Source organism: Leucopleurus acutus (genome assembly GCF_964270905.1).
Source record: "Leucopleurus acutus genome assembly, chromosome: 2".
Classification (NCBI taxonomy): domain Eukaryota; kingdom Metazoa; phylum Chordata; class Mammalia; order Artiodactyla; family Delphinidae; genus Leucopleurus; species Leucopleurus acutus.
Genome location: NC_139143.1, coordinates 53139850 through 53161053, shown reverse-complemented (window position 1 = coordinate 53161053; position 21204 = coordinate 53139850). Strand labels below are relative to the sequence as shown.

General features: G+C 36.9%; 2 protein-coding genes across 8 annotated transcripts in view; one reads left to right on the top strand and one right to left on the bottom strand.

The window, feature by feature from the left end:
• TRMT1L (tRNA methyltransferase 1L) overlaps positions 1–14076 on the bottom strand; it is a 36225-nt gene extending 22149 nt beyond the window's left edge. For both annotated transcript variants that reach the window (XM_082833836.1, XM_082833837.1), the window contains exons 1-8: positions 13632–14076; positions 12063–12200; positions 9141–9251; positions 7723–7836; positions 4752–4816; positions 2999–3128; positions 1419–1542; positions 851–930 (exon numbers count right to left, since the gene is read on the bottom strand). In XM_082833836.1, the coding sequence (XP_082689962.1) occupies positions 851–930; positions 1419–1542; positions 2999–3128; positions 4752–4816; positions 7723–7836; positions 9141–9251; positions 12063–12200; positions 13632–13875 (1006 nt within the window). In that variant the 5' untranslated portion in view covers positions 13876–14076. The remainder of the gene's footprint in view (positions 1–850; positions 931–1418; positions 1543–2998; positions 3129–4751; positions 4817–7722; positions 7837–9140; positions 9252–12062; positions 12201–13631) is intronic.
• Positions 14077–14400: 324 nt separating this feature from the next.
• Positions 14401–21204, top strand: part of SWT1 (SWT1 RNA endoribonuclease homolog) — a 91030-nt gene continuing 84226 nt past the window's right edge. For 3 of the 6 annotated variants that reach the window (XR_014325964.1, XM_082832381.1, XM_082832382.1), the window contains exons 1-4: positions 14811–15110; positions 17515–17616; positions 19091–19174; positions 20363–20421. Coding sequence is in view for 5 of the 6 variants with exons in the window: in XM_082832381.1 (XP_082688507.1) it covers positions 17524–17616; positions 19091–19174; positions 20363–20421 (236 nt within the window). In the remaining variant the exon portion in view is untranslated. Of the gene's footprint in view, positions 14452–14493; positions 14522–14810; positions 15111–17514; positions 17617–19090; positions 19175–20362; positions 20422–21204 lie in introns of those variants that run through there. The other 3 variants (XM_082832380.1, XM_082832384.1, XM_082832383.1) reach the window with 3 other exon arrangements.

The window sequence follows — 21204 nt, the reverse complement described above, 5'->3', positions numbered from 1 at the left end:
ATGACATTAAAGAATTATTCTTAATTTTTTAGGTGTGATATGGTATATGGGTTTTAATTGTAAAAAGTCCTTGTCTTTTACATATCCCATTGAAATATTTACGGATGAAATGATCTGTGATTTGTTTCAAAATAATGGGGATATAGAATGGAGGAATGAGGTACGAGGGAAAGTGCATGGGAATACATATATAAGACTGAGTATGAATTGGTAATTTCTGAAGTGAGTGATGGATATAAAGGGATTCATTTATTATATGCTCTACTTTTGTATATATTTGAAAATTTTCCATAATAAAAAAATTTACCTTGGATCTTTTTTTTTATATCAAAATATTTTGCTACATGATATCCATATAAATTTCCTAAGAAAAGATACTGTACCAGAAGGTGGGCAAAAGGTACAAATTTCCAATTATAAGATAAATTAAGTACTAGGGATGAAATGTACAACATGATGACTATGTATAGGTAACACTGTTACATAGGAACATCAAGAGGGTAAATGCTAAGAGTTCTCATCACAAGGAGAAATATTTTTTCTTCTTTCTTTCCTTCTTATGATATTGTATCTACATGAGATGATGGATGTTAGCTGAACCTACTGTGGTAATCATTTCACAATATATGTAAAGCAAATCATCATACTGTACACCTCAAACGTGTACACCTGTACAGTGATGTATGCCAATTATTTCTCAATAAAACTGGGAAAAAAATCTCTTCAGGTTCACGTGATATAAACAAACCCTTAGTTTTCAAAGTGGCTAAACAACAAGAAAAAAAAAGGGAAAGAAAAGATACTGTACAGATATGATAAAGTGGGGTTCCAAAAAGGCTTCATTACTTACCAGTAGCTCCAAAGGCATCTAGACATTCCAAAGGTTTTCGTTCCTTAGCCAAAGCAGCCAGTGTACAGAATATTAGCTGCCTAGAAGAAGTATAACAATCAAATAATTTTACGGCACCATGGTTTCATCATTGTAGATTTTATTTTAAGAACAGTGAGAAATGGGGCTCCTATTTACTATGCAAACTATTTTGGAAAGAGACCTAATATTATATTCCTTACTTAACAGTACAAGAACTAAAAATCTGTGAAATTAAACTACAAATCGAATTGGGTTTTATTAACAAGTATTCACGATGAATAATGATTTTATAAATAAAACTTGCCCACAAACTTGCCCAACATGTTCATTTAATTATATAAAGTTAGACCTGTTTTACTCTCTGAGAAAGAAATTGGTTTGGCAGAAAAATAAAAGAGAGAAAACAATCATTCTGAGAAAATGGTAAAATAAATGATTTTCAATCTACACCTAGTTTTGTTTCAATATATTAAAACAAAAAGATTAGGAAAAGGTACATCTGTAATTATTTGAAACATCCCATAACCCTGTTTTCAATTTATCTTACCGATTTAGTTTCATTTTGGGATTAAAATAGGAATCTGTTTTCTGAGGTACAGAATAGTTGGGACAAACTTGTACATCTGTGTCTGCCTCTTTCAAAATTTCATTAGGTGGTTTGGCAGCAGAAGCTAAAATTACAAAAAAAAAAAAAAAGATTTCCAGTGAAATACAAAATAATTCTAAATATCAAAAACAATATACATTAAAAAAATAACCTTCCTTTATAATATTTCATGTTAATGAAATCAGTTGAGTAGATGCCAAAAAGTCCCCCCAAACTGACCTACCTAGCACTGTCTCTGGAAAAGAGTAGTACTCAGTTAAGTATTTGGTGAATTAAAGTTTGTCAGCTTAAAATCTTAACTGTCTAGCACATCAATATATCTATATACCTAGTTAAGAATAATCAACCTAAGATAGTACAAAATCCTAAAATACCTTTATTACTCATCAAACACTACATTGTGTTTATACAGGTTGGTTGCTAAATATATTTTATTGTGGTTTAAACATTAGAAAATTAACCTTTCTGTGTAGTTACATTCCATTAGCCGGCATGGATAACTAAGAGTCACTGTATTTCCTGAATGTGCTTGACTTCAGAACACTTTCTCATAATTATGATTTTAAATCACAAATTATATTCAAACAGCTATAAGCTAATGTAAAAAAATTATTCTACATTTAATATACATTAGAATCATTTAGCTATAAACCCAAATGAAACAGTGATGTGTTTGTGTGAATATATTTTAAATATTTAAGAAAGGAAACATATGTAATATGTGTGGGGGAAATATAATTGAGATTCTCTATGTTTGGATTTCTTGATAACATTACTATCAGAATGTTAACTAAATGGGAACCATATTTCCCTTTCTACAATGCCAAATAAAAGTAATCTTTCCTAGTGTTGTGTTATATATCTTTCTATACTCAACAGTGTCAAGTCACATATCTCACAAGATCAGCCTTTCTCAAACCAGGTTCTGTGAGCAAATTAAGCCCTTCAAATAATTATTTTAGTGACTTTTTTTTTTCAATTCTTAAAGGGAAGGTCCAGAGTACCATTCTAGATGTATAAGAGAGAAGTTAATTCATTACATATAATGGATGCCTTAGGGCAGGAGGGCTTAATTCTTAATTCTTGAGAAGGAACTGTCTCAGTATTAACAAGCTACTAATAACTCGACATCACTCAGGATAATAAAGAGTCTTTATATATCACTCTACCTCCTTTTTCCAGTGTTTTTCGATAATAAGTATAACACAGTTATTGGTACAGGAGCCGTCATTCGTAATAAAATTCTATAGTCTTTCATTAAGATACCTATATTTACTTGAACATCAGTTACTTTTTTCTACCCATATTTAATATCTACCCCAGATATTAAATATATCTGTTAAATTGAGAACAGTTGAATATTGTTGGGAGTCTCACAGAAACAAAACCTGACAGATTAGTAGTTAACTAAATGATTTGGTTAAGTCACTGTATTTTGTCTGCTTGATATCTGAAAAGAATAATTAGACCATTGTTTAAGAATTTAATTATTAACATGTTAATGAGATTGCTCAACTTACCAGCAATATACGTGGATTTAGTCTCTCCTTTATTCACATGGCGCCTAACATGTCCTAGCATATCCGTCCTTCTGGTGATTGTTGCTGAACAAATAATACAATGATAATGGGCTCCCATTTTACTGGATATCTATCAAACAGAGTATTTAATTTAAATACATAAATAAGTTACTAAGACAATGAAATAAAAGTTTATTTAATGTTGTAAATTTATGTATGTTAGTGTATTTAGGGTTTAACGTATAGAAGATAGTATTCATTTTGCCATGTGACTTTGAAAGGATTTTTACTTCCTTACCTATATTTACATATGCTTTTTAATCTTACTTTACAATAGGCCACAAGTTTAATTTCTTAGTTTTTTCCATTCATTCTAATCAGCAAGTAACTGTACTCTATCTTCTATAAGCAGCACTTAACAAACGGTATGACACTAGCAGCAATGTGCTGGTAGATGTATAGCAACTGGCTCTCCAGGAAAATAAAGCCCTGATTTGTAGTGTCTGCATCTGTCTGTGGTTTATGTACTCTACCATGGCCGATGTCAAGCTACAACCGTGACATCTGAAGCTACCAATGGGACATCACTGAATGTGAATTTGGGAAGAGATATGCAATATCATACCAGAGAACACTGCCACCGTGCAGATATAGAATACATAAATAACGTTAAGAGCACAGGTAAAAGTAAAATGTAAAATAAATGGGAAGTAGTGAGTTGTGAGTATTCATTAACTTTGTTTTTAATATAATTTATTTACTTTTAAGTTTATATAATTTAATTTTTGATGATGGCCACATTTAACAACGAGCTTTCAAGATTTCTGGAAAATTGAGCTAGTTCTAGCACACTACTAAATGTTAGAGACAGGATAAAAAGTCTATTTTTCCAAGTAAAAATTCTCACTTTATAGTTCCTCATTTAGCTAAGAACAAAACCACCACTCCAACAGCTCTTCCTGCTTTTGATGCCTTTTTACTCTTACGTCCTGTTTACTCGGGATTATAGAGCAAGGAGAGAATAGTCAAGAACATTGCGCAAGGTTCCTTATGGCATTGTGGTTATCATATTCAAAATAGATAGGGTTAATGGACTAAGCATTATTCTAACTACTTAAGAAATGTTTGTTTCCCCCCCACCGCCAGTTCTTTACTTTTTTTAGTGACTTGAAAGGAAAATTAATAATGAGGACCCATTAAACTAATATGCATTCAGGATAGTGTCACTATAAAATATTTTACAATTTGTATTCCCCAAAGGTCAAATCTATCCTAAAAGTAAACACACGTACTTTAAAAAAAAAGTTAGTGAGATTTCAGAAAGTTTCTTCCTTCTGTCCTTTGACAAAGTAAGAGGAAGAACATAGGGAGGATGAGTATGAATTGACACATATTAAGATATTTACTAACCCACAGAAATTAAAGGCTCTTATTCCATGATCAAAATTCATTTTGAAAGAAAAAAATTACTATTTAAAAATCTCCATTCCAAAATTAGTAAGTGGGTTAATTTTCCTTTTGAACACGAGAGCAGGTGATCTGACTGAAATTAAAAACTTTAAAATGAAAAGTTCAATACAGCAACTTCTTTCATACATTTCATATTTTTCCTACTATGGTAATCTGAAAGCCCTTGTAAACAAAATCTTAAACTCATTGCTGAATATGCACATTTTAGTCGTAAAGCAACTCAAAATTGCACTTTCTTTACGGACAGCTAAGTCTAAAAAAAACAAATCTACCATGTGATTACCTGTTCTCCAATAATGTTTGGTTTCACTGGTCGACAAGGTAAGTGACAGATGCACATCCTGTAACCTAGAATGAAGAATGAAGAATTGCTGCTTGTCTATCACTGTTCATTAAGTATTCAGTTATTATTAAAAATTACTAGCAAATTTTATTTTATAAGAATAATTGAAATTATTCTTATATTTGTAATGTCATAGTTTATTTGAATGAGATTGCCTTAGTTTTATGTACTTGCTGTATATGACATAGTATAAAAACAAATACAGGAGGATCTAGGGTCAAAACCTGGTTCTGCCAAAAATATCTGTGTTACCTTGGTTTAGTCATTTAGCTTCTTTGGGACTCAGTTTTATCGTCTTTCTGCCATCTTGACTTTTTCTTAGGCTTCATCTTCTCTGCCTTATGCTGCATTTACCATTATACAGCCTCTTCTTCATTTATGATACAGCACTATCTTAGTTCTCTTCCCATCTTTCCTACTTAATCTTCTTTACAGATTCTTTTCCCTCTCTCATACTCGAAAATGTAGATTTTCTGTATGCTTGATGTGCTACAAAAATTTTTTCTCATTTCCTTGGTAACTGTAGTACCTTTCATGATTGCAACTATCTCCCCTGTGAGAAGGAATCCCAAATTATAGCTCTCTTACCAACTCATTCCTGAGGGCCAGATCTCTACTTTCAATTGCCTATTGAAGACATATGACTGGTTATTTCAAAACCTACTGTCGGGAATTCCCTGGTGGTCCAGTGGATAGGACTCCACGCTTCCACTGCAGGGCACATGGGTTTGATCCCTGGTCCCTGTTCGGGGAACTAAGATCCCACAAGCCGTGTGACGCAGCCAAGAAAAACAAAAACAAAAACCCAACAACAACAGAACTCCAAAAAACCTACTGTCAAGGACTAAAATTTTCACTTCCTCTTGAACCAGGTCTCTTTTTCGCCTTTTTAATGAATGATAATGCCTTCCAGTTACTCCCAATTCAAAAACTAAGTTATCTTTAACTCCTTTCTTCTCATACTTTACATCCAATCATTTATTTGTATATGTTGAAGTGTCTCAGGACTCAGACCTTGGACAACAACTTTTTTCCACCTATATGTACTCTTAAGGTTATCCCACCCAGTCTTACGGCTTTAAATATCATCTATATTCTGACAACTCCCAAATATGTATCTCTAGCCCAAACCTTTTCCCCAAAGTCTAGATTCATGTAGCCTCCAGGCTACTTGATATCTCCACTAGATGCATCTCAACATTTGCATGCCTAAATCTGAGGACCTGTCCTTCTTTCTCATACCTAATGCAGTCTTCTCCATCCCAGTAAAGGACAACATTTTTCTAGTTGCTCAAGTCTCAAACACAAGCATTCTTGGCTTTTTCTACCTCATCTCCCTTCTATTCCTTCAGCAGATCTTATTCAACATATTTGCCAACTACTCTGAAGCCTGCTCACAAAGACAAAATCATGTTCACCATCTACCAGAAGACCACCATGTGAAAGAACCCAACAACCTAATGTACATGACAGAGTAAAGCAATACTATGAGCCATCAAAGAGAAAAGAATAACTTGGAGGAGGGAGACCAAACCTAAAGATTAAACAATGGCTTAAATACAGCAAACGAAAGAGACCTTTGTAAATGAAATGAGATCTTTCTTTTTTGATAAGAAGTCAATATGGTTTACTATACATTCTTATAAATAATTAAACATAAGACATATGGCTTCTGAATTAGTCTCTAATTCCCTTTTCTCTAAGTAATTAGTGATAATCTAAGAAAATAATTCTGGTATAGTTCTGGCTTCTTTTTTGGGGTGTCTTATAATGGCTATTTCATTCAGTCTGGTTGAAACCCCAGATAAGCACATTTAACAATGACTATACTTATATAATCATATATAAATATAAGTATATACATGTTTAAGATTGATATTTAGGGCTTTTTTGGGGGGGTACTTTTTGTTTTTATCCCATATATTGCTATTTTCATTAGTAGTTTACCATGGAAATCCTTCCAAGTAAACTGGTATAGATGTAATATACTCTTTTCAATGGCTGCATAATATTTCATGGTATGTATGTACCATGTACCATGAGCATAATTTATTCAATCTCTTATTTTAGTTCCAAGTTTTTGTCACTAAGCACATGCTGCAATGAATATTCTTGTACACCTATCCTTGTGTATTGCTGCTTTTACTCCTAGGAAAGAGTGCCTGGTGGATGAATATTTTAAATTTTTTAAATGTTGCCAGGTCTCTTTCCAAAAATGCTGTAATATATAATTCACTAACTCAGAATCTAATAATTCACTGTCTCTAAGAAGTATTTTAACTTGGTAAGATGTTGTTTTTTGTTCTTCAACTTTATTCATTTCGTTATATGAGTCCTCTCGTTACTCCCTCAAATTGTGTCATTTTTGTCACTATTATAATTGGTTTTTTCTAATTTCCATTTATCTAGAGTAGAGAGACTCTGATCAATCTTGTATCTCACCACTGTTCCAAATACTCTCATCAACTGGCTTTTTTAAGCCATCAGCAGAAAAAAAAAAGATGTTTCTTCTTTTTTCCAATGTTCATACCAATTGTTTTATTTTCTGTTTTACTACATTTATTATATCTTCAAAAATATGTGTAAAATTGTAGTTGTTCTAAAATAAAAGGAAAAGTATAACTTATTAAAACATGGTTCAATAAGTAATGTGGACCTTCAGCACCAAGCAGGTACCCCATACAGAAGAGATGCTTAATAAATGTTTGCCACACTAAACTATTGGTGTCACATCTATCTATTGCCTAGAGAGCTATATGGTCTTTTATTAATAAATACATTAAAAGAGGGGCATTAATCCTTCATAATTTTAAACTGAAAATACTTGATTATGTTTTCATTAAAATTCCAAAACTGGTACCAAATCTTTAATTTCGTTTACATCACTTTTAGCAAGCACAAAAATACTAACCTTCAAATTCAACTGAGACTTTCCAGTGTAAATTTTGAAGGTGACGATGAAGCTTATGACTATTACAAGCTCTGAATTTTTCCTTGGGGCACAATGGACAAGCCTGTTTGTTTCCTGTTAAAGGAAAAGGAACTAATAAAGCGGAGAATATACTAGCTATTAATGCTTAAATTTAGCTATGAAAGAAGTAACGGGGAACCTCTCTTGCCTCTGCCCTTTACCCCCCAAAACACACACTCACACACCTTAGATAATATCTTTCTTAACATTAGGGAGAAGTCATTCCTGCCTCAGCAGGTACTTAACAATAGTTGTTTTAGCACATGGTCAGTGACTTATTTTTTTACCTAAAACTCTCCTCTCTGTGGCTAGCAGATATCCTTGTTGCCACTGGGAACAGAGAGGATGAGGAAGTGATAAACTACATGATATCCCTCCAGCCAAAGTGCCTGCTAAAGAGAATGTCATTCTGTACTTTGGGCAGGAGAAAAGGCAGCAGTTGTCACACTCCCAGAGAGCTAGGAGCTGAGCAGAGAGCATAAGTATCTGCTCTGATACTCTTCTACTCTAGCAGCAACAAAAATAGTTAATGTGCGGAGTTAGAAAAATGGAAGAAGGAAGTGGAAGGAGTACCTTGGATCCTATATAATTGCTATTCTGAGACTGGGGTCATGGTTACAACCACTGTATCCTATTACTAAATTTGTAAGTTCTTCCTTCTTTATTAACATATTCTTGGAAAGATTATGTATTAAATAAGTTTTATTTAATTAGAAATGTAATGTATCTTAATAAAAATTTTGATAGTATACAAGAGACTTAAAAATCTCAAATCCAGGTTTAAAGCAATAAAATATACAGAAATAATAACTCAATTTTTAATCCAACAAATATCTTTCACACATAGCACATGGCAAGTATAAGCACAATTTTATTTCTTTTTATATATCTATACTCTGCCTACTTCAAAAAACTGTGAGGAGATCTTGAGGATGGAATCCAAGCACTAAGGATGGCAAAGTAGAAAGAGGAGAGCTTGGGGCACTGACAACATTGTGAAACTCTGTACCAGCCCTAAACTGCCAGCCTTGGGACTTATTTTACATGAGAGAATATAAGCCTCGATACTACTTTCTGGATTTCTGTTACTCATAGTAAAATGTAATTCCTAACTTTTAGCATACAAAGCCCTTATATATCCATGAGACTGTAATTTCCTTGAGAAGTTGTGAAATAACTTATCTCATAGCACCTTTGTATATAGAAGGCTATAATTTCCTAAGTAAAAAACCATTATTTTACTTCTGCTCTAGTTCAGTGAAAATAAACAAGTCTATGCTTAGAAAAATTTTCATGTGTTGAAAGATGACAAATCATTAGAAACTGAGAAAAAACACGTTTTCAAATCATGGAAATACCTGCATCAAGATTATCTGAGTTCAGTGAACTGGCAGCGTCAAAATCCTCTTCAGTTACGAAAGCTAACTTCTCTAGATCAGCAAGCTGCCTTTGAATTGAGATGTGTCTCTCTGAAAGGAAATTTTAAGAGTTAGAAAATTATGCTTTAACAATCTGTATTCCAACTTCATTTTTATTTGATCATGTCACATGGAATTTTACACTTTTATTTCCTATAGCACAGTGCCCTAGTACCTAGATGGGAAACTCAGTTTATAAAATGACAAGTGTGCCTAAGAAGGCAGAGTTGGGGAAAAAACTCTGCTGTGTAACCTCACAGCTTTCAAATTCTATCTTATTATTCAATATAATTCTACAAAAGAAAGGTTCTAGTCTGTACAAAACACTGAAGCCATGTTTCCTGTTTTCAAAGAACTTTCAACCACGTGAGAGAGATTAAAACGTTAACTACTAACTAGAACACAAGGCAGGATGAAATGAACACTAGGGGTAAAGGTAATATAATGGTGGCCTACAGAGGAAGAAGTAATTCATTCCAACAAGTGCCCCTGGGAATGTCTTCACTGAAGAAGTGGCATTTGACTGAAATTTAGGGTATGAATAGAATTTCATAAGGTAGGAAGAGAATTTCAATAAGTAGAGATTTCGTGTCAGGCCTTATAAACTGAAGTAACCTAATAAACAAAGGCATGTGGTGTAAAAATACACAGCCACCTCTATACCACTCCTGGCTGGAAAGTAGTATGTTTGGGGGATAGAGTTGGTAGAAAGATATGCAGCCAAACATGTATCATGGAAGACATAAATTTTATGCAAGTTAGTTTGGACTTTACTCTTCAGGCAATGTTAATTCAGGTTTCTGAGGAAATCAAAGACATGATTTGAATGCATTTCAGGAGGGTATCTCTGGCTATAGTACCAAGGATCAATAACTGAGGTGAGAAATTAGTAACAGAAAAGTACTGGAGAAGAGAAGGTAAAAAAAGAAGCAAAGAACTTGGGATGTGAAAGTAAAGGTGAAGATTAAAGGACGATCCTGAGATTTAATAATACTGTTAACCAATAAAGGAAGCAGAAAACACTTTTGGCAGAAAGGAAGAGGAAAGAGGAGACAAGGGAATTTAGTTTTTTACACAGTGTGTTTGATTACTACTGGTATTAGGTACTCAAGTCCAGTAGGCAGTTGAATCGTTTCTGGAGCTCAGGAGGGATTCTGAATAGATATAACTCAAAAATACACGTTAGATGAAACTATGAGCATGAATAAGAAAGCGTAAGGGAAAAATTTTGTGAAACAGAGAAGAAAAAAGCCAAAACTCAGTCCCAGTAACACATTTTTGGGTTACTGAAATATTATACATTCTTCAAATTACATACCTGTAAATTCTGGAATATATGAATAAATCTTTCCAAAATATATTTAACATTCTTGAGTAAGTCGTGTGTGGGATGCATTCCCCAATGCTGCTGAACCCACTACTGATTAATATAAATGGATATAATTTGTAAGTGAGGTATGAAGGTATGTAGATATTTGTAAGAGACGTTGAGGAAAATCAAGAGGGTACATTCAGAAAGGAAAAATGGTATGGAGAATCAAGATAACGCAGAAGCCAAGGAGAAGAGACTGTAAAAGAGAAATGCTCAACAGTAAGTATCACAAATAGTTGCAGAGATCAAGAAAAGACCACTGGATTTAGTATTTAGCAAGTCTCTAGTGACCTTTAAGAAAGAAGGTTCAGTGAGGTATCAGAGTACAAATGGGACTGGAAGGAGAAACCAAGTATAGAAAATCAGCATAGATTATTTTTTTCAAGAAGTTTGGTAGTATAAAAAAGGAGATGGATGGGATTGTAACTTGTTTTTTCTTTCTTTGTAAGGATAGAGAGACCTGAATATGTGTAGCCCCAAGGAAAGGAACATTTACAAAGTGGAATCCTGAATATGCAAGACTAGGAGATGTAACTGACAGGAAAGGATCCCAGTGAGATAGGAGTCAATGGAGGTAAACCACAAGGCTAATATTAATTATATAATTAGATTATACAATTTCTCGGCACTGCTGTCTTCCTGCCTATCCCTCTCCAAGCTTCATGCCCAGTTGCTTTGTTTTCCTTCTGTATAATTTGTGTTCTTGTTTGTCTCCCCTACAAATAAGCAGTAAGTAGGCAAGGGCTATGTCTTATTCATCTTTGTAACAGTTAAGTGCCTAGTGCAGTAACTTGCACACCGCAGGCACTAAAGTTTTGAACTAATTTTTTTTAAAAAATCATTAGTCTTTTTGGATGCAGCAGCACACTGCGTCAATAATTTTGGAATTCAATTCAGCACTGTCAGACATTCCTGCTAAAATTTATTAAAAAACAATTTTTACTTAATTCTAAAACGAGAAAAACAAGGAGCAACAAATGCTATTGTTTAACTTCTTATACCAGGTATTGTTCAAATGACTTACAATGAGATATGATTTTATAAACAGGTAAAATTTTTTCCCACATTACAAAAACCTTTAATTGCTAGGTGTCTGACCTTACTGTCTAGTAAGATTCAGGCAATGAATCCACATGTACAAACCAACCTATTTAATTTGAAATCATAAAAGCTTTTGGCTTCCATAGTTCAAAGATCTGTGTGCGTGAAACAAGATATATAGTGCTACATAACGATGTGCTTATTTAAATCATTCCAACTACTAAGTAGTACAAAGTAAGCGAAAGGGGCCTGGTAAGATAGAAAACTGAAAATCCTGTGGTCCGCTATTGAAGTAAATTCTAAAAGATCTATCTAAAGAGTCCTGATATGCCTATGTACATCTCTGAAATCACTTTCTGGCTCAACACAGTAGTTATCAGTCAATCTGTACTTAAAATCACTCAATCTTTTTGTATGTAACACACTAATCCAGAAGTCAATAGGCAAACCTCTTGTTAAATCAGATGAGTCCAAGATGCTAGGAGGTTCTTTTAAAACTTCTTTTTCCTCAATTTTCAATTCTATTTCAGATATGCCATCTTCATCTTGCCCAGTTAAGTCTGATTTCAGAGGGCTAACTAGACCATCTAAAAATAATTTTTAAAATGTGATTAATATGTTTCTAATGCATTTCAGATTCTCAGTCATTACCTACTTGTCCCAGCAATGCATTTTCAGTTTTCTCAAACATCATGCATTCTTCAAATTAACACACTTGTAAATTTTGGAATATAGGAAGAAATCTTTCCAAACTATATTCAACATATTCTTGATGGTGGGGAGGTGGAGAAAGCATGCATTCCCTAAAGCTGTTCAACCACCTCTAATAAACATAAAAATACCCCATCTAGAGATGAGTTAGGGAGGACACCTTACTCAGGAGAGTGTTCCTCCTCCTCCCCCATTGTAGTTGTGGATGAAGAAACAACTGGCCTTATTTTGCACCTACTAGCTCTGATCTTCTGTGATAAGGAGGGGCCTACCAGAGGCCTGCTGACTTTGTCTTTTCTGTGATCTGCCCTACTCTTAAATCTACTATAACAATTTATATGTTGTTTTAAAATTGTAAAATAATTCTATTAGATTATAACTGTCCAAATGTTTTATAAACATTAATCTCACAAGTGGCTTAGAAGTAGGAAAGACAACGAATTCATTTAAGATATTTTGTTATGATTCAGAAAGAGCATAAAGGTCAATTTTGGGACTAAATTTTTAAAGAAAACTTTCTTAGACCTAACATTTCAAAATGTTCAGAAAATTCCTAAGAAAGTGTTACTTATCAATCTTTTAAATTCCTTTATGGTCCAATAAATCATCACTTAGAAAACATGCAAGCATATTCAGAAGCACAATAATACGGGCTATTAATTTTCAACAGCTGACTTCTGACGGAAAAACGTACAAAATTCAATTGGTATTTATGTCTGAGGGAAGACACCTGTAATTTAGCCGACTCTTTCTTAAACTGTTCATCAGCCTCAAATTCTTTTTGGAAGCAAGCTGCTAAAGAAAATGAAATAATGAGAAAAACCCATCTCTTGTCTCTGTCGAGGCACAAAAGCTAATTGACAGCAACGGTTGCTAAATCTTGGCAGTTAGCATCTACTACAGTAAACAGGTTGCCTCGGTTACTCTATCATATTTTAAAGGACTTAGCGAACCATGGCAGACGGGGCTGAGAGGGAAACTACCAAATTAGGTGTAACTTCTGATTTTTCTACCAAAAAGACTCCCTTTAACGAAGAAGCCCACAACCTCATTATTTCCTTCTATCTGCAGCACACTTGGCCTCCACAGATCCTTCACTGTGAGGTCCCCAAGGTTTGTGGAGATGCCTTCCCCCATCCTACACCCGTTTTACCCGCTATACGGGTTCCTCCTTCCTCCCCCCATTTCTCTAAAACTGCCTTTCCCCATAAAAACCATCCCAGGGGAGAAGGGCCTCCCCTACTCCCCAGCAAGGCGCACTTTCTCGCTTCTCCTGCGGCAGACAGATCTGGGCCTCCTGCACTTACTGCTTTCAGCCTCATCAGGGGCAGAGGCTAGGGACGGGGACAGGGTCGGAGCCTGGGCCAGGGCAGGGGCTGGGACTGGAGCCGAGGCCGGAGTCGGGGCCGAGGCCGGAGCCGAATCCGGGGCCGGAGCTGGGACCCGAGCCGAGTCCGGGGCCGGGGTCGGGACCTGGACCTGGGCCACTTCCACCTCCTCCTCCTCCTCCTTCTCCTGGGGCAGCAGCTCCTCCTCCGCCATATTCTCCATAGTTACCGCCTCCGTGCCAGGCCCGACCGGGGACCAGGAGGGGCTCACGGCGGGGTGAGACAACTGGCGTGAAAGCCCAGAGGGCCGGATCCGAGGAGTGGGGAAGCAAATGGGGAGGGCGGGATGCGTGCAACAGACAAAAGACGAAGAACCAGTGACCAAATCCAGTCAGCAGAAAAATAAAAAGCAACAGACAGCGATTCTCGGTCCCATCCGCTTCCTTTTCCCCGAGACGTTACGACGCCAGCCCCGACTGCGCAGGAGCGGGCTGGGGACGCCGTCCAATGAGGTCAGAGAGTTCCATTTCCGCGGTGCGTCTCCGTCCCAGGCGTCAACCACGGAATCCAGCCAAAACTACAGTACCCAGGGTGCACCGCGCCGCACGGGGGGGCGGGGCCGGAGTTCCAAGTTCTCAGAGGAAGTGAACGCAAAGCTAAACGAACGCTCGGGAGCGATCGAGCGGTACCCTGCCTCTGGGCGCAGAACTACATTTCCCAGCGGGCATCGGGGCTCGGGGTCCCTTTCCCTTGGCCCGGGAGTCCGGAGTCGCCACCGGCGGGAGCGCTGGTGAATAAGGTAGGGAGCCGGGGCGGGGTGTGGGGGGAATCGTTGACGTTACGCTGGGCAGGCTCCGCGCCTCACTCCGGTACCGTAGCGGGCGGCCGGCGGGACGGACGGAGGATTCCGTGTCCCTTCGAGCCTGGGCTGGGCGACTCTGGGGGCGGTCCCGGGGTTGAGCCTGCTCTGTGGAGGGTGGGGTTCTGGCCCGGCCCTTCCTCTGGGGCTGCCTCTCGCCCCGGCTAGGGTGAAGTCTGTGAGTACGCGAGCCCGTGGGCCTAGGCGGTTTACAGGACGCTGACAGGCTCGCCTGTCAGTCGGGTGTCTGCTCCTTATTTCGCACCTTCACGCACACCGTGACCCGAACACTCTTTTCCTTTTGTTTTTATTTTTGCCCTAACCCACGTATTCCCAGTATCAGCGCTGCGCCGTGGCTGTAAGATTCCTGCGGATAGGGAATTTGGCGGGGTGGGGGCGGGGGGAGTGCCCTGTGCTTACATTTAGGCTGTTAATACCCAAAGGTCGTTAATATGTTGAGCTTCGGGGCACTTGACTGATGCGATTCACATTCCTCAAGGCGTATGCAAGTGAGTTCCCCGGCCCCCGTACTTCTCTTGCCTTTACTCTCTGAGACATCCTGAAGAAGGTATCTTCAGAGTTTGGAAGAATCATATTAAGTGAGTATATTACTTATCTGTTGCTGCCTAAGTTATCTCAAAACTTAGTGGCATAAAACAACAAAAACATTTATTACCTCACAGTTTGTATGGGTCAGGAATTCATAAATGGCTTTCTGGGTGTATCTGGCACTGGGTCTCATGAGACTGCAGTGAAGATACCGACCAGGGATGCTGCCACGTGAAGGCTTGCTTAGGGCTGCAGGATCAGCTTCAAAGGTAGCTCATTCACATGCCTGGCAGTCAATTCATTTTTGGCAAGAGGTCTCAGTTCTTCCTTGGTGGCCTTCTCTTTGGGTTACTTGAATGTCCTCATGATATGGTGGTTGGCTTTCCCTAGAGTGAACAATTCAAGATAGAGAGTAAGGCAGAAGCCACAATGTCATTAGACCTAGCCACATACTACCATATAGCAATATTCTGTTGGTTACGTGGGTTGTCTCTATTTATTGTGAGAGGGGGCTGCATAAGACTGTAATTACCAGGTAGCAGAGATCATCAGGAGCCATTCTGGAGACTGGCCGGCACAGGAAGTCTCCCCTCATTTAGTTTGTATTCTGATTTCCATAGAATCAATATGAATTTCACACTAATATGAGTATAAAACATTTGTCAGGGCTTCCCTGGTGGCGCAGTGGTTGACAGTCCGCCAACCGATGCACGGGACACGGGTTCGTGCCCCGGTCTGGGAAGATCCCACATGCTGCAGAGCGGCTGGGCCCGTGAACCATGGCTGCTGAGCCTGCGCGTCCGGAGCCAGTGCTCCACAACAGTGAGAGGCCCGCGTACCACAAAAAAAAAAAACACAAACATTTGTCATAGTACACATATGGGTGTTTTTCCTTTGATAGTCCACTATCTGCAGTGGTTTTTTTTCAATTTGTCTTATGGGTAACAGGTTCAATTGTGTTCTTTTTGTATTCACAGCACAATGTGAATGGGTTTAAATTGTAAACGGTAACATAACCAGTCCATTGCCTCTAAGCAGTTTATCTCATGGAAGTTATTATTTTTCATTATGCCTTCTCCCGCTTCACCCCCCGCCAAGCCCCCCATGGAATGGGATCCTTGGAACAAGAAAGAGAAATGAAGATTATTTTTCTAATCTGAAAGCTCAACTGTGAATTCAATTATTGCCATAAATTATCTTAAAAAGCAAAATTTCTGGGTAATTTAGAATTTGTTCTTAGAAGTTTACGTTGGCTACTCTTTTATTAATTTTTATTATTATTAGATTTCTGTTAGCTATCAGCATTTTTATTCTTTCTTCCATAATCATCAAAACATTCTAAAAGTTTGATTTAGTGTAATCGTTCTTTTTTAGAACTTCACTTAGTGTCATCATGATTGACCAGGAGTAGCTGCAATTGCTTGGTTTCTAGTCTTTGTTATGTTCATAGTGTCTATACATATCACTGCCAGCAATAAACTCTCCTTTGGACTTTGCTTCTGGACCCCTTTTACATCCTCTTGCCCCAACAAACCTGGTGATATTCCCAGTCTCTGGCCTCTACGTTCTAGTACAGGATGGTTGTATACACTATCTTGAGAGTGTTTATGACCATAAGGAATGACTATGTTTGTGTGTTTGTTTGGTTGTTTGTTTTCCTATCAGTAACTAACAGTATAGACTTGATCCAGAACAGGGCTGGAAAAGTGAGACTGGGATGGGAAGTGGACAGAGGGACTGGATCAGCAAGAGTTGGAAGTGGCTCAGAATGAACCATGAATATTCTGGGGAAGAAAAATTCACTCATTCATTCACTCAGCAGGCATTTGTGAACACCTCAGTTTTCAATACAGCATATTCTTCAAGAAGCTCAGGGTCTAGAAGAAAGACAACCACGTAAGCCAGTATTTGTTAAGACCCTGCTGTGTACTATCCTGTACAAGGTATCTTTACATCCATAGCTTCATCTGAGTTCTTCAAAAACCTTCTCAGATGAGTTATCTCTATATTACATATAATGAAACTAGGGCTCAAAAAACGTATGTATTTTGCCTGAAGTCGCACTCAGTGAGTGATGGAGGGTGTGTTGGGAAAATGAAGACTTTTGACTAGTTGGTTTTGAGGTATATATAGGTGGGGCAAAATACAGCAGTCTGGCAGGCAGTTGAAAATGGTGTTGTGATGCTTGAGAGAGAAATCAGGGCTAAAGGCATAGTTTTGAGAGTCATTCCTAAAAAGGTAATAGATGAAGCTGAAGGAGGGGAACAGATCATTATGAGGGAGAATATAAGTAAAATAAAGTGGAACAATGAGAGAATCCTGTCACCTTGAGAATAGGTAAAATATGGAAATTATTTTGTAAAACTCCAGTCTTTAAGGAACTGAAAAAAATAATTTCTAATGTTTTTGTTGTGCCAGTAGTAAAACATAATGTGCTTTTGATATTTATTTTAGCTTTTCAAAATGTCCAGCAAAGAATCTTACGGAAAAAAAGAGAAATCTCTGAGAAAAGGCACTGCCCCATCACCCAATGTTGATGAAGAAGTAAGAATTCTGGTTTGTTGCCCTAAAGATACCCTTTTTTACAGTTTATTTTTGTGTAATGAAAAAAATACACCTCAGTTTTAAAATGAGATATGTAAATATTTTGTTCTTCCCTTCTGACCCAGGAAAAGTCACTTGTTATTCTCATTCTTTACTTGCATTATTTTATTTATTCCTCACAGCTCTATGAGGTAGGTACTGTTTTTATCCCAATTATACAGAGGAAGAAACTGAGGCTTGGCGGTGTCCTTTGTGCTTCCTTCTCATCTTCTTAAACTATAATCTTTCAAGTGCCCAGCCTCAGTTCTCGCAGCGTAGTAAACTTCAATAACATTCTTTCAGTTGCTTGGGCCGGAACCCTGGTCATCATGCTCTGCCTGCATCCCATCTATCAGCAAATTCTAACAGCAGAGTCTGACTCCCGCCTCTACTTCTATCACCATGATCCAGGCAGTCAACTTGCTTTCCTAGGTTATTTCAGTAGCTTCTAAATTGATCTCCCTGCTTCCACCTTTGCCTTCTTGTGTTCTTGACATAACAGCAGAGTGATCCTATTAAACTGTAAGATCACGTCACTCCTCTGCTCAATATTTTCTGATGGTTTTGCGCTTCAGAGAAAAAGCTGAAGTCCTTGCTGGGGCTGACAAAATGAACTGCTCTCCCCATCTCATCTCCATTACATTCTCTCTTTGCTTTCTCCACTTCTTGGCTTCCTTGTTGTTGTTCCAATAAGCCAGGCACATTCCTGCCTCAGGGACTTTGTGCTTGCTGTTACTCCCTTTAAATTGAAAAATTTTCCCTAGATATCCACAGGGTTTGTTCCTTCATTTCTTTAGGTCTCTATTCAGATGTCAGCTTACCAGTGGGGCCTTTTTTGACTACTCTGTTTAAAATTGCAACTGCCTCACCCTTGCCTGTCAGCCCTTCCTGACCCCTTTCTCTGCTTTATTTTTTTTTCCATAGCATCATCTGACACACTAAATACATTATTTGCTTATTTGTAAATACCTGCACTAGTTTTTTAACCTCCATGAGGGCAGGGACTTTTGTTTTTTCATTAATCTGTCCTCACTGTCTAGAAGAATGTCTTTGACACATGGTAGGTACTCAAAATATGTTTGTCCTGGGTCTATTGAATTCAGGATCCACTGAAAAATAACTGGATATATGGTTTTGCTTTGTAGAAAATGGAATTCCACCATGGCAGTGCCACTTCTCAATGTCCTTGTCTGAGTCGTCTGCAGCCTTCTGCTGTAGCACCTGTATCCCATCTCATCCCTAGTTCAAGAGCACCTACATCTTCTGATTTCTAGTTGGGTCTTTCTTCCTCTTACCAATGTTTGTATGCCCTTAAACATTGTTCTCCTCTGAAATTTATTATTAATGTAGAAAGAATCTTGATTTATAGTAAGTGATGAAATAATGCTCTCTTATGCTGTGCTTTATTTTGTGCTTTTCTTTCCTTTTTTCCAAATGACATTCTTAGGATAAGAAAGAGAAAAAAACCTCAGCAAATTCTACTAGTTCACCTTGTTCTGTAATATCAGTTTCAACAGAGAAGAGAAAACTGGTGAGTGTTTAGCTACTGTAACTAACTCTAAAAATTATTTATATTTAAGTTTGAATGTGCAGTTAGAAGGTTTATGATATAAATTCCCCCACTACTTTTCCATTAATTTTTTTCTTTATATTATTCTTACTTTTTGATAGCTGATAGACAGAAAACGAGTTTTTTCTTTCTGCTGCTCACTAAAAAGCGTTTATCAAGTTCTTTGTTTCTTTGTGCTAATAGACCCTATTATGTGGGATTAGACAGCATGAATATAAATTTAGACAGTTTTTAGGTCTTTCCCCATATATGGTTATATTTCTCTTTACAATTTCATTTTGAGATAGCCAAGGCACATACAGTGTTTGCATTTTCAGATTCAGAAATAGAGATCCAGAAAGTTAAGTGATTTGTCAAAGGACACAAAATTATTTGCAGCAACAGAGCCAAGTCCAGATTTCTTTCCACTGTCTCACAAGTAATTTGAAACAGTGACAGCAGACCAAACACATTAACCTAGTACATGGGTGGTTGTGAAGTACTCAGCATGTTCAAGTGGGAGTTAGGTGTATATCAGGATAGCTACACAGTTGTTGTAGGTAATAAGAGAAGGTAGTTGTGAAAGTTCCATGAATGCAGAATTGGGTTTTTAAGAATTTGTTTTCACATAATGAAACTGCTGTTGCAATTTATTCTTGCTTTATTAAACTTCTTAAAACACTGATTTCATCTTTTTACAACTTACTGTTTATTGTCCTGCTTTGATACTTATGTCCTTTATATTAGGTTATTTGTACATATCCTTCTACTTCTTTCTACTTTATCCTTTTACTGTGCTCTGAACTCTTTAGGACAGGGACTATACCCTCTTTCTCTATTATTTTTCTTGTGCCTAGCTCTTGTACCCAGAATACATAGAGAGACAGGGTGGTAGAATAGAGAGGGTAGACAGATCTGGTTTCAGATCACGGCTCTGCTACTAACTTGCTCTGTGATGTTGAGGATATTTTTGCTCTGTTTGAGCCTTGGGTACTTTATCTGTAAAATGGAGATGATAATAATAACTGTCTCACAAGATTATTGGAAAGATTTATTAAATTATTGTGTCAACCTATTCACTAACACATAGGTATGGAAAAAATACCGTCTCCCAATCTCCTTCCCCAGTGCACAATTTATATTTCCTAAATGATATCTTTTTTCTTTCAGAAATCAGATGATACAGATATTCTGTACTGTAATATAAAAAGAAGACAAGAACTGAAAAGGTAAGTTTTCTCTTTTTCTTGATATATTTTCACTTTATTTTAGCTTTGAATTGTGAGACTAAATACTTAGATTCGCAAAATCCTTTATTTTATTTAGTACTGTTTTGCATGCAAATATTTATAGCTAAATCACAGATTATGGTTAATTTTCTTAATATTTGTATAAATTTAAGAAAAAGTTGAGTGAAATGAAAAGTCTATCAGAATTCTATGCTATGTAAATACTACTTTCAAATAAAATGTAAATTTTTATCTCAAATAATTTGATTTTGACGCACCCTTATAAGATATATAACTTCATTATATATAGTAATGGAAGGGGTTATGAGGCTGATTTAATAATTTTGGATAAATTATCTTTGCATATTACCCACGAAGAGAATATGTAACTTATTGAATTGGTAAGGGTCTAAAACCACGTTAATTAAAAACAGGTTATGGCTACAACTAGAGAACTTGGGGAATAGTGTTAGAAATAATGGAGATTATTTCTCCTTAGTTTTCTGTGTTCTTTGGATAAAAAATTCAGAGAATTTTGTGGTGAAGGAATTCTTGCCACTAATGGGGGTAAATAAGTATAAAAAGTATAATGCATGATAAAAGTTGGTAAGATCAAAGTTTCTCTGAAAATAAGGAGTTACAGGAAAACAATTAAAGTGGCATTAAATCTATGAATAAAACTTTTGCTTCCCTGACAAGCTCAGTTAATGTTTGCTAAAATCAAAAAATCCAGCTTGCCTCTGACTCTTTTTCAGTTTTTCTTTTGAATCATCTTCTTTTTTT